At 48.1% G+C, this 13353-nt stretch overlaps 1 protein-coding gene across 1 annotated transcript in view; it reads right to left on the bottom strand.

Moving 5' to 3' along the window:
• Positions 1–2700: 2700 nt before the first annotated feature.
• The window catches only part of LOC135574640 (ensconsin-like), a 74173-nt gene continuing 63520 nt past the window's right edge, over positions 2701–13353 (bottom strand). The window contains exons 8-9 of the mRNA XM_065026089.1: positions 3712–3825; positions 2701–2756 (exon numbers count right to left, since the gene is read on the bottom strand). Of these exons, the coding sequence (XP_064882161.1) occupies positions 2701–2756; positions 3712–3825 (170 nt within the window). The remainder of the gene's footprint in view (positions 2757–3711; positions 3826–13353) is intronic.

Genomic DNA, 13353 nt, shown 5'->3' on the forward strand with positions numbered 1-13353 from the left:
CCCCTGTTATTACCAGTCTAACCACTAACCCCCTGTTATTACCAGTCTAACCACTAACCCCTGTTATTACCAGTCTAACCACTAACCCCTGTTATTACCAGTCCAACCACTAACCCCTGTTATTACCAGTCTAACCACTAACCCCCTGTTATTACCAGTCTAACCACTAACCCCTGTTATTACCAGTCTAACCACTAACCCCTGTTATTACCAGTTTAACCACTAACCCCCTGTTATTACCAGTCTAACCACTAACCCCCCTGTTATTACCAGTCTAACCACTAACCCCTGTTATTACCAGTCCAACCACTAACCCCTGTTATTACCAGTCTAACCACTAACCCCCTGTTATTACCAGTCCAACCACTAACCCCTGTTATTACCAGTCTAACCACTAACCCCTGTTATTACCCAGTCTAACCACTAACCCCTGTTATTACCAGTCTAAACACTAACCCCCTGTTATTACCAGTCCAACCACTAACCCCTGTTATTACCAGTCCAACCACTAACCCCCTGTTATTACCAGTCTAACCACTAACCCCCTGTTATTACCACAGTATAACCACTAACCCCCTGTTATTACCAGTCTAACCACTAACCCCTGTTATTACCAGTCCAACCACTAACCCCTGTTATTACCAGTCTAACCACTAACCCCTGTTATTACCAGTCTAACCACTAACCCCTGTTATTACCAGTTTAACCACTAACCCCTGTTATTACCACAGTCTAACCACTAACCCCTGTTATTACCAGTCTAACCACTAACCCCTGTTATTACCAACCACTAACCCCTGTTATTACCAGTCTAACCACTAACCCCTGTTATTACCACAGTCCAACCACTAACCCCTGTTATTACCAGTCTAACCACTAACCCCTGTTATTACCAGTCTAACCACTAACAACCCCTGTTATTACCAGTCTAACCACTAACCCCCTGTTATTACCAGTCTAACCACTAACCCCTGTTATTACCAGTCTAACCACTAACCCCTGTTATTACCAGTCCAACCACTAACCCCCTGTTATTACCAGTCTAACCACTAACCCCCTGTTATTACCAGGACAACCACTAACCCCCTGTTATTACCAGTCTAACCACTAACCCCTGTTATTACCAGTCTAACCACTAACCCCCTGTTATTACCAGTTAACACTAACCCCCTGTTATTACCAGACTAACCACTAACCCCTGTTATTACCAGTCTAACCACTAACCCCTGTTATTACCAGTCTAATCACTAACCCCTGTTATTACCAGACTAACCACTAACCCCTGTTATTACCAGTCTAACCACTAACCCCTGTTATTACCAGTCTAACCACTAACCCCTGTTATTACCAGTCTAACCACTAACCCCTGTTATTACCAGGAACCACTAACCCCCTGTTATTACCAGTCTAACCACTAACCCCCTGTTATTACCAGGACAACCACTAACCCCTGTTATTACCAGTCTAACCACTAACCCCCTGTTATTACCACCACCACTAACCCCTATTACCAGGACAACCACTAACCCCCTGTTATTACCAGTCTAACCACTAACCCCTGTTATTACCAGTCCAACCACTAACCCCTGTTATTACCAGTCTAACCACTAACCCCCTGTTATTAGGAGTCTAACCACTAACCCCCTGTTATTACCAGTCTAACCACTAACCCCTGTTATTACCAGTCTAACCACTAACCCCTGTTATTACCACAGTCTAACCACTAACCCCCTGTTATTACCAGTCTAACCACTAACCCCTGTTATTACCAGTCAACACTAACCCCTGTTATTACCAGTCCAACCACTAACCCCCTGTTATTACCAGTCTAACCACTAACCCCTGTTATTACCAGTCTAACCACTAACCCCCTGTTATTACCAGTTTAACCACTAACCCCTGTTATTACCAGGACAACCACTAACCCCTGTTATTACCAGTCTAACCACTAACCCCCTGTTATTACCAGGACAACCACTAACCCCTGTTATTACCAGTCTAACCATCTGTTATTACCCAGTCATAACCACTAAGTCTGTTATTACCAGTCTAACCAGGAGACTGTTATTACCAGACAACCACTAACCCCCTGTTATTACCAGTCTAACCACTAACCCCCTGTTATTACACAGTCTAACCACTAACCCCTGTTATTACCATGACCCAGTCCAACCACTAACCCCAGTTAAGGACCAGGACAACATATTACCCAGTCTGGGGACTAAGTTAGGACAGTCTAACCACTAACCCCTGTTATTACCAGTATAAACACTAACCCCTGTTATTACCAGTCCAACTACTAACCCCCTGTTATTACAACAGACCCAGTCTCTGTTATCCACTAACCTCTGGGAGAGCCTGTTATTACCACCAGTCTAACCACTAACCCCTGTTATTACCAGTCTAACCACTAACCCCTGTTATTACCAGTCTATCACTAACCCCTGTTATTACATGACCAGTCTGGGAACCACTAAGACCCTGTTATTACCAGTCCTAAGGACAGGACAACATGACCCTGTTGGGAGACCAGTCATGGAGACTAACCCCATTACCAGCCTAACCACTAACCCCCTGACCCAGTCTGAGGACCACAGTCTGGGAGAGAGGAGGACAGGAGACTATCAGCTAAGGACCAGGACAACATGACCCAGTCTGGGAGAGGAGGACAGGAGACTATCAGCTGGACAACACATGACTTCACCAGTCTGGGAGAGGAGGACTAGGGAGACGAACACAGGACACACACAGACAGTCTGGGAGACAATATGGACACAGGACAACAGAGTCTGGGAGAGTATCAGCTCAAGGACCAGGACAACATGACCCAGTCTGGGAGAGGAGGACAGGAGACTATCAGCTAAGGACCAGGACAACATGACCCAGTCTGGGAGAGGAGGACAGGAGACTATCAGCTAAGGACCAGGACAACATGACCCAGTCTGGGAGAGGAGGACAGAGACTATCAGCTAAGGACCAGGACAACATGACCCAGTCTGGGAGAGAGGACAGGAGACTATCAGCTAAGGACCAGGACAACATGACCCAGTCTGGGAGAGGAGGACAGGAGACTATCAGCAGGACAACATGACCCAGTCTGGGAGAGGAGGACAGGAGACTATCAGCAGGACAACATGACCCAGTCTGGGAGAGGAGGACAGGAGACTATCAGCTAAGGACCAGGACAACATGACCCAGTCTGGGAGAGGAGGACAGGAGACTATCAGCTAAGGACCAGGACAACATGACCCAGTCTGGGAGAGGAGGACAGGAGACTATCAGCTAAGGACCAGGACAACATGACCCAGTCTGGGAGAGGAGGACAGGAGACTATCAGCAGGACAACATGACCCAGCCTGGGAGAGGAGGACAGGAGACTATCAGCTAAGGACCAGGACAACATGACCCAGTCTGGGAGAGGAGGACAGGAGACTATCAGCAGGACAACATGACCCAGTATTTGTTTCATTAGTTCATGGTTGACAAATCAAATCTGCGAAACGCAGAATCATATAATGCTAAATAAATATATCATACAGGGATGATTTGTGTAGAAAGTTACATTATGTTGAAAACTTGTCAACAATGGACCAATGAAACAAATCCCAAAATATAGTTTTCGGGTGGAAACTTTCTTTATAGATGTCACAGACTTTTACAGACACTGTAGCGAGAGTGAGCTGGAGAATATGACAATGTGTGTGTGTTTACCTCTGTCTGGAGAGTGTAAGAGTGTGGCAGAGGAGTAGGACAGTCTCTTGGTTATAACTGGATCAGCTGCATGTTTGGAAAGGTTCATGGTCGACACAGACCGTCTGTCAGCATCTACAGACACACAGATACACAGACAGACTTCAGAGACAGCTGAGAGAGAGAGAGAGAGACAGCTGAGAGAGAGAGACAGCTGAGAGAGAGACAGCTGAGAGAGAGAGAGAGACAGCTGACAGAGAGACAGCTGAGAGAGAGAGACAGCTGAGAGAGAGAGAGACAGCTGAGAGAGAGAGAGAGACAGCTGAGAGAGAGAGAGAGACAGCTGAGAGAGAGAGAGACAGCTGAGAGAGAGAGAGAGAGAGACAGCTGAGAGCGAGAGAGAGACAGCTGAGAGCGAGAGAGAGACAGCTGAGAGAGAGAGAGACAGCTGAGAGAGAGAGAGAGACAGCTGAGAGAGAGAGAGAGAGAGAGAGAGACAGCTGAGAGAGAGAGAGACAGCTGAGAGAGAGAGAGAGAGAGACAGCTGAGGAGAGAGAGAGACAGCTGAGAGAGAGAGACAGCTGAGAGAGAGAGCTGAGAGAGAGAGAGACAGCTGAGAGAGAGAGAGAGAGAGAGACAGCTGAGAGAGAGAGAGACAGCTGAGAGAGAGAGACAGCTGAGAGAGAGAGACAGCTGAGAGAGAGAGACAGCTGAGAGAGAGAGAGAGAGAGACAGCTGAGAGAGAGAGAGACAGCTGAGAGAGAGAGAGACAGCTGAGAGAGAGAGAGACAGCTGAGAGAGAGAGAGACAGCTGAGAGAGAGAGAGACAGCTGAGAGAGAGAGAGAGAGACAGCTGAGAGAGAGACAGCTGAGAGAGAGAGAGAGACAGCTGAGAGAGAGAGAGAGAGACAGCTGAGAGAGAGAGAGACAGCTGAGAGAGAGAGACAGCTGAGAGAGAGAGAGAGAGACAGCTGAGAGAGAGAGAGAGACAGCTGAGAGAGAGAGAGAGACAGCTGAGAGAGAGAGAGACAGCTGAGAGAGAGAGACACAGCTGAGAGAGAGACAGCTGAGAGAGAGAGACAGCTGAGAGAGAGACAGCTGGAGAGAGAGAGACAGCTGAGAGAGAGAGACACAGCTGAGAGAGAGAGACAGCTGAGAGAGACAGCTGAGAGAGACAGACAGCTCGAGAGTGAGACAGCTGGAGAGAGAGAGACAGCTGAGAGAGATACAGCTGAGAGAGAGAGAGACAGCTGAGAGAGAGGGACAGCTGAGAGATAGACAGCTGAGAGAGAGAGAGAGACAGCTGAGAGAGATAGACAGCTGAGAGAGAGAGAGAGACAGCTGAGAGAGAGAGACAGCAGAGAGAGAGAGAGACAGCTGAGAGAGAGAGCTGAGAGACAGCTGAGAGAGAGAGACAGCTGAGAGAGAGAGACAGCTGAGAGAGAGAGACAGCTGAGAGAGAGACAGCTGAGAGAGACAGACAGCTGAGAGAGAGAGACAGACAGCTGAGAGAGAGAGAGACAGACAGCTGAGAGAGAGAGAGAGACAGCTGAGAGAGAGAGAGACAGCTGAGAGAGAAGACAGCTGAGAGAGAGAGACAGTGAGAGAGAGAGAGAGACAGCTGAGAGAGACAGCTGAGAGACAGCTGAGAGAGAGAGAGACAGCTGAGAGAGAGAGAGACAGCTGAGAGAGAGAGACAGCTGAGAGAGAGAGACAGCTGAGAGACAGAGACAGCTGAGAGAGAGAGAGACAGAGAGAGAGAGACAGACAGCTGAGAGAGAGAGAGAGACAGCTGAGAGAGACAGCTGAGAGAGAGACAGCTGAGAGAGAGAGAGACAGCTGGGAGAGAGAAGACAGCTGAGAGAGAGAGAGAGACAGCTGAGAGAGAGACAGCTGAGAGAGAGAAACAGCTGAGAGAGAGAGAGAGAGACAGCTGAGAGAGAGAGACAGCTGAGAGAGAGAGAGACAGCTGAGAGAGAGAGACAGCTGAGAGAGAGAGAGAGAGACAGCTGAAGAGAGAAGACAGCTGAGAGAGAGAGACAGCTGAGAGAGAGAGAGACAGCTGAGAGAGAGAGAGAGAGAAGACAGCTGAGAGAGAGAGACAGCTGAGAGAGAGAGACAGCTGAGAGAGAGAGAGAGACAGCTGAGAGAGAGAGAGACAGCTGAGAGAGAGACAGAGAGAGAGAGACAGCTGAGAGAGAGAGAGAGAGAGACAGCTGAGAGAGAGAGACAGCTGAGAGAGAGAGAGAGAGAGACAGCTGAGAGAGAGAGAGAGAGAGACAGCTGAGAGAGAGAGAGAGAGAGACAGCTGAGAGAGAGAGAGACAGCTGAGAGAGAGAGACAGCTGAGAGAGAGAGACAGCTGAGAGAGAGAGAGACAGCTGAGAGAGAGACAGCTGAGAGAGAGAGACAGCTGAGAGAGAGAGAGACAGCTGAGAGAGAGAGAGAGAGAGACAGCTGAGAGAGAGAGAGACAGCTGAGAGAGAGACAGCAGAGAGAGAGACAGCTGAGAGAGAGAGACAGCTGAGAGAGAGAGAGAGAGACAGACAGAGAGAGAGAGAGACAGCTGAGAGAGAGAGAGACAGCTGAGAGAGAGAGAGACAGCTGAGAGAGAGAGAGACAGCTGAGAGAGAGAGAGAGAGACAGCTGAGAGAGAGAAACAGCTGAGAGAGAGAGACAGCTGAGAGAGAGACAGCTGAGAGAGAGACAGCTGAGAGAGAGAGACAGCTGAGAGAGAGAGAGAGAGAGAGAGACAGCTGAGAGAGAGAGAGAGAGAGAGAGAGAGAGACAGCTGAGAGAGAGAGAGACAGGAGAGAGAGAGAGACAGCTGAGAGAGAGAGACAGCTGAGAGAGAGAGAGACAGCTGAGAGAGAGAGAGACAGCTGAGAGAGAGAGAGAGAGACAGCTGAGAGAGAGACAGCTGAGAGAGAGAGACAGCTGAGAGAGAGAGACAGCTGAGAGAGAGACAGCTGAGAGAGAGAGAGCTGAGACAGCTGAGAGACAGCTGAGAGAGAGAGACAGCTGAGAGAGAGAGAGACAGCAGCTGAGAGAGAGAGAGACAGCTGAGAGAGAGAGAGACAGCTGAGAGAGAGAGACAGCTGAGAGAGAGAGAGACAGCTGAGAGAGAGAGAGAGAGACAGCTGAGAGAGAGAGAGAGAGACAGCTGAGAGAGAGACAGCTGAGAGAGAGAGAGACAGCTGAGAGAGAGACTGAGAGAGAGAGAGACAGCTGAGAGAGATAGACAGCAGAGAGAGAGACAGAGACAGCTGAGAGAGAGAGAGACAGCTGAGAGAGATAGACAGCTGAGAGAGAGACAGCTGAGAGCTGAGAGAGACAGACAGCTGAGAGCAGCTATATAGATAGACAGCTGAGAGAGAGAGAGAGACAGCTGAGAGAGAGAGAGAGACAGCTGAGAGAGAGAGAGAGAGACAGCTGAGAGATAGAGAGACAGCTGAGAGAGAGACAGCTGAGAGAGAGAGAGACAGCTGAGAGAGAGAGACAGCTGAGAGAGAGACAGCTGAGAGAGAGAGAGAGAGACAGCTGAGAGAGCAGCTGAGAGAGAGACAGCTGAGAGAGAGACAGAGAGAGACAGCTGAGAGACAGGACAGCTGAGAGAGAGAGACAGCTGAGAGAGACAGCTGAGACAGCTGAGACAGCTGAGAGAGAGAGAGACAGCTGAGAGAGAGAGACAGCTGAGAGAGAGAGACAGCTGAGAGAGAGACAGCTGAGAGAGAGAGAGACAGCTGAGAGAGAGAGAGAGAGACAGCTGAGAGAGAGAGAGATAGCTGAGATACAGAGAGAGAGAAGACAGCTGAGAGAGAGAGAGAGAGCTGAGAGAGAGAGACAGCTGAGAGAGAGACAGCTGAGAGAGAGAGAGAGACAGACTGAGAGAGAGAGAGACAGCTGAGAAGACAGCTGAGAGAGAGAGAGACAGCTGAGAGAGAGAGAGAGAGAGAGACAGCTGAGAGAGAGAGAGACAGCTGAGAGAGAGAGAGAGAGAGCTGAGAGAGAGAGAGAGAGACAGCTGAGAGAGAGAGAGACAGCTGAGAGAGAGAGAGAGACAGCTGAGAGAGAGACAGCTGAGAGAGAGAGACAGCTGAGAGAGAGAGAGACAGCTGAAGAGAAGACAGCTGAGAGAGAGAGAGACAGCTGAGAGAGAGAGAGAGAGCTGAGAGAGAGACAGAGAGAGAGAGAGAACAGCTGAGAGAGAGAGACAGCTGAGAGAGAGACAGCTGAGAGACAGCTGAGAGAGAGAGAGACAGCTGAGAGAGAGAGACATCTGAGAGAGAGAGACAGCTGAGAGAGAGACAGCTGAGAGAGAGAGACATCAGCTGAGAGAGAGAGAGACAGCTGAGAGAGAGAGACAGCTGAGAGAGAGAGAGAGACAGCTGAGAGAGAGAGAGACAGCTGAGAGAGAGAGAGACAGCTGAGAGAGAGAGAGACAGCTGAGAGAGAGACAGCTGAGAGAGAGAGAGACAGCTGAGAGAGAGAGAGACAGCTGAGAGAGAGAGAGACAGCTGAGAGAGAGACAGCTGAGAGAGAGAGACAGCTGAAGAGACAGCTGAGAGAGAGAGAGACAGCTGAGAGAGAGACATCTGAGAGAGAGAGACAGCTGAGAGAGAGAGACAGAGAGAGAGAGAGAGAGAGAGAGAGAGAGAGACAGCTGAGAGAGAGAGACAGCTGAGAGAGAGAGAGACAGCTGAGAGAGAGAGAGAGACAGCTGAGAGAGAGAGCTGAGAGAGACAGCTGAGAGAGAGAGAGACAGCTGAGAGAGAGAGAGACAGCTGAGAGAGAGAGAGAGAGAGAGAGAGACAGCTGAGAGAGAGAGAGACAGCTGAGAGAGAGAGAGCTGAGAGAGACAGCTGAGAGAGAGAGAGAGACAGCTGAGAGAGAGAGAGACAGCTGAGAGAGAGACAGCTGAGAGAGAGAGAGAGAGACAGCTGAGAGAGAGAGACAGCTGAGAGAGAGAGAGAGACAGCTGAGAGAGAGAGACAGCTGAGAGAGAGAGAGAGACAGCTGAGAGAGAGAGAGACAGCTGAGAGAGAGAGAGAGACAGCTGAGAGAGAGAGAGAGACAGCTGAGAGAGAGAGACAGCTGAGAGAGAGAGAGAGAGAGAGAGAGAGAGAGACAGCTGAGAGAGAGAGAGACAGCTGAGAGAGAGAGAGAGACAGCTGAGAGACAGCTGAGAGAGAGAGAGAGAGAGAGACAGCTGAGAGAGAGACAGCTGAGAGAGAGACAGTTGAGAGAGAGAGACAGCTGAGAGAGACAGCTGAGAGAGAGAGACAGCTGAGAGAGCAGAGAGAGAGACAGCTGAGAGAGAGAGAGAGAGAGAGACAGCTGAGAGAGAGAGAGAGAGAGACAGCTGAGAGAGAGAGAGCTGAGAGACAGCTGAGAGAGAGAGAGAGAGAGAGCTGAGAGAGAGAGAGACAGCTGAAAGAGAGAAAGAGAGCTGAGAGAGAGAGAGACAGCTGAGAGAGAGAGAGACAGCTGAGAGAGAGAAGAGACAGCTGAGAGAGACAGCTGAGTGAGAGACAGCTGAGTGATGAGAGAGAGGACAGCTGAGAGAGAGAGAGAGACAGCTGAGAGAGACAGCTGAAGAGCTGAGAGAGAGAGAGACAGCTGAGAGAGAGAGAGAGAGAGAGAGAGAGACAGCTGAGAGAGCTGAGAGAGACTAGCTGAGAGAGAGCTAGAGAGAGAACAGCTGAGAGAGAGAGACAGCTGAGAGAGACAGCTGAGAGAGAGAGCGAGAGAGACAGCTGAGAGAGAGAGACAGCTGAGAGAGAGAGAGAGAGAGAGACAGCTGAGAGAGAGACAGCTGAGAGAAGAGAGAGAGAGAGAGAGAGCTGAGAGAGAGAGAGCTGAGAGAGACAGCTGAGAGAGAGAGAGACAGCTGAGAGAGACAGCTGAGAGAAGACAGCTGAGAGGATAGCTGAGAGAGACAGCTGAGAGAGAGAGAGACAGCTCTGACAGCTAAAGAGTGAGAGAGAGACAGCTGAGAGAGAGAGAGACAGCTGAGAGAGAGAGAGAGAGAGACAGCTGAGAGAGAGAGAGAGAGAGACAGCTGAGAGAGAGACAGCAGAGAGAAGAGAGAGAGACAGCTGAGAGACAGCTGAGGCAGAGAACAGCTGTGGATAGAGAGAGAGACAGCTGAGAGAGAGAGACAGCTTGAGAGAGAGACAGCTGAGAGAGAGAAGACAGCTGAGAGAGAGAGAGACAGCTGAGAGAGAGAGAGACAGCTGAGAGAGAGAGAGACATCTGAGAGAGAGAGAGAAGCTGAGAGAGGAGAGAGACAGCTGAGAGAGAGAGACAGCTGAGAGAGAGACAGCTGAGAGAGAGAGACAGCTGAGAGACAGCTGAGAGAGAGAGACAGCTGAGAGAAGAGACAGCTGAGAGAGTTGAGAGAGAGACAGCTGAGAGAGACAGCTGAGAGAGAGAGAGACAGCTGAGAGAGAGAGAGAGACAGCTGAGAGAGATGGCAGAGAGACAGCTGAGAGAGAGTAGACAGCTGAGAGAGCAGAGACAGCTGAGAGAGAGAGAGACATCTGAGAGAGACAGAGAAGAGAGCAAGAGAGAGCTGAGAGAGAGAGAGAGACAGCTGAGAGAGAGACAGCTGAGAGAGAGAGCTGAGAGAGAGAGAGACAGCTGAGAGAGAGAGAGAGCTGAGAGAGAGAGAGAGAGACAGCTGAGAGAGAGAGACAGCTGAGAGAGAGAGACATCTGAGAGAGAGAGAGACAGCTGAGAGAGAGAGACATCTTGAGAGAGAGCTAGAGAGAGAGCTGAGAGACAGCTGAGAGAGAGACAGCTGAGAGAGAGACAGCTGAGAGAGAGAGACAGCTGAGAGAGACAGTTGAGAGAGAGAGACAGCTGAGAGAGACAGCTGAGAGAGAAGAGAGAGAGCTGAGAGAGAGAGAGAGAGAGAGAGCTGAGAGAGAAGAAGACAGCTGAGAGAGAGAGCGAGAGAGAGACAGCTGAGAGAGAGAGACAGCTGAGAGAGAGACAGCTGAAAGAGAGAGAGAGCAAGAGAGAGACAGCTGAGAGAGAGAGAGACAGCTGAAAGAGAGAAAGAGAGCTGAGAGAGAGAGAGAGACAGCTGAGAGAGAGAGAGACAGCTGAGAGAGAGAGAGACAGCTGAGAGAGAGAGCTGAGAACCTAGTGATGGTATAGCGTTAGAACCTAGTGATGGTATAGCGTTAGAACCTAGTGATGGCATTAGAACCTAGTGATGGTATAGCATTAGAACCTAGTGATGGCATTAGAACCTAGTGATGGTATAGCGTTAGAACCTAGTGATGGTATAGCATTAGAACCTAGTGATGGTATAGCGTTCGAACCTAGTGATGGTATAGCATTAGAACCTAGTGATGGTATAGCGTTAGAACCTAGTGATGGTATTAGAACCTATCGATGGCATTAGAACCTAGTCATGGCATTAGAACCTATCGATGGCATTAGAACCTAGCGATGGCATTAGAACCTAGTGATGGTATAGCATTAGAACCTAGTGATGGCATTAGAACCTAGTGATGGTATAGCATTAGAACCTAGTGATGGCATTAGAACCTAGTGATGGTATAGCGTTAGAACCTAGGGATGGTATAGCATTAGAACCTAGTGATGGCATTAGAACCTAGTGATGGTATAGCGTTAGAACCTAGGGATGGTATAGCATTAGAACCTATTGATGGAATTAAAACCTAGTGATGGTATAGCGTTATAACCTAGTGATGGTGTAGTGAAAGAACCTAGTGATGGTGTAGCGAAAGAACCTAGTGATGGTATTAGAACCTAGTGATGGTATAGTAGTAGAACGTAGTGATGGCTTTATAACCTAGCGATGGCATTAGAACCTAGTGATGGTATAGTAGTAGACCCTAGTGATGGCATTATAACCTAGTGATGGTATAGTAGTATAACCTAGTGATGGCATTAGAACCTAGTGATGGCATTAGAACCTAGTGGTGGTATAGCGTTAGAACCTAGTGATGGTATAGCATTAGAACCTTGTGATGGTATCGTATTAGAACCAAGTGATGGCATTAGAACCTAGTGATGGTATAGCATTAGAATCTAGTGAAGGTATAGCAATAGAATCTAGCGATGGTATAGCATTAGAACCTAGTGATGGTACAGCGTTAGAACCTAGTGATGGTATAGCATTAGAACCTAGTGATGGTATAGCATTAGAACCTAGTGATGGCATTATAACCTAGTGATGGTATAGTAGTATAACCTAGTGATGGCATTAGAACCTAGTGATGGCATTAGAACCTAGTGGTGGTATAGCGTTAGAACCTAGTGATGGTATAGCATTAGAACCTTGTGATGGTATCGTATTAGAACCAAGTGATGGCATTAGAACCTAGTGATGGTATAGCATTAGAATCTAGTGAAGGTATAGCAATAGAATCTAGCGATGGTATAGCATTAGAACCTAGTGATGGCATTAGAACCTAGTGATGGCATTAGAACCTAGTGATGGTATAGCATTATAATCTAGTGAAGGTATAGCAATAGAATCTAGCGATGGTATAGCATTAGAACCTAGTGATGGTATAGCGTTAGAACCGAGGGATGGTATAGCGTTAGAACCTAGTGATGGTATAGCATTAGAACCTAGTGATGGTGTAGCGTAAGAACCTAGTGATGGTTTTGCATTAGAACCTAGTGATGGCGTTAGAACCTAGTGATGGTTTAGCATTTGATCCTAGTATAGCATTAGAATCTATTGATGGAATTAAAACCTAGTGATGGTTTAGCATTAGAACCTAGTGAGGGTTAAGCATTAGAACCTAGTGAGGGTTTATTATTAGATCCTAGTATAGCAATAGAACCTATTGATGGAATAAAAACCTAGTGATGGTTTAGCATTAGAACCTAGTGATGGTTTAGTGTTAGAACCTAGTGATGGTTTAGTATTAGAACCTAGTGATGGCATTAGAACCTAATGATGGCATTACAACCTAGTGATGGCATTAGATCCTAGTGATGGCATTATAACCTAGTGATGGTATAGCGTTAGAACCTAGTGATGGTATAGCGTTAGAACCTAGTGATGGTATAGCGTTCGAACCTAGTGATGGTATAGCGTTCGAACCTAGTGATGGTATAGCGTTCGAACCTAGTGATGGTATAGCATTAGAACCTAGTGATGGTATAGCGTTAGAACCTATTGATGGCATTAGAACCTAGAGATGGTATAGCGTTAGAACCTAGTGATGGTATAGCGTTAGAACCTTGTGATGGTATCGTATTAGAACCAAGTGATGGCATTAGAACCTAGTGAAGGTATAGCAATAGAACCTAGCGATTGTATAGCATTAGAACCTAGTGATGGTATAGCGTTAGAACCGAGGGATGGTATAGCGAAAGAACCTAGTGATGGTATAGCGTTAGAACCGAGGGATGGTATAGCATTAGAACCTAGTGATGGTGTAGCGTAAGAACCTAGTGATGGTATAGCATTAGAACCTAGTGATGGCATTAGAACCTGGTGATGGTATGGCAATAGAACCTAGTGATGGCGTTAGAACCTAGTGATGGTATAGCATTAGAATCTATTGATGGAATTAAAACCTAGTGATGGTTTAGCATTAGATCCTATTGATGGAATTAAAACCTAGTGATGGTTTAGCATTAGAACCTAGTGATGGTTTAGTGTTAGAAC

Source organism: Oncorhynchus nerka, linkage group LG13 (genome assembly GCF_034236695.1).
Source record: "Oncorhynchus nerka isolate Pitt River linkage group LG13, Oner_Uvic_2.0, whole genome shotgun sequence".
Taxonomy (NCBI): domain Eukaryota; kingdom Metazoa; phylum Chordata; class Actinopteri; order Salmoniformes; family Salmonidae; genus Oncorhynchus; species Oncorhynchus nerka.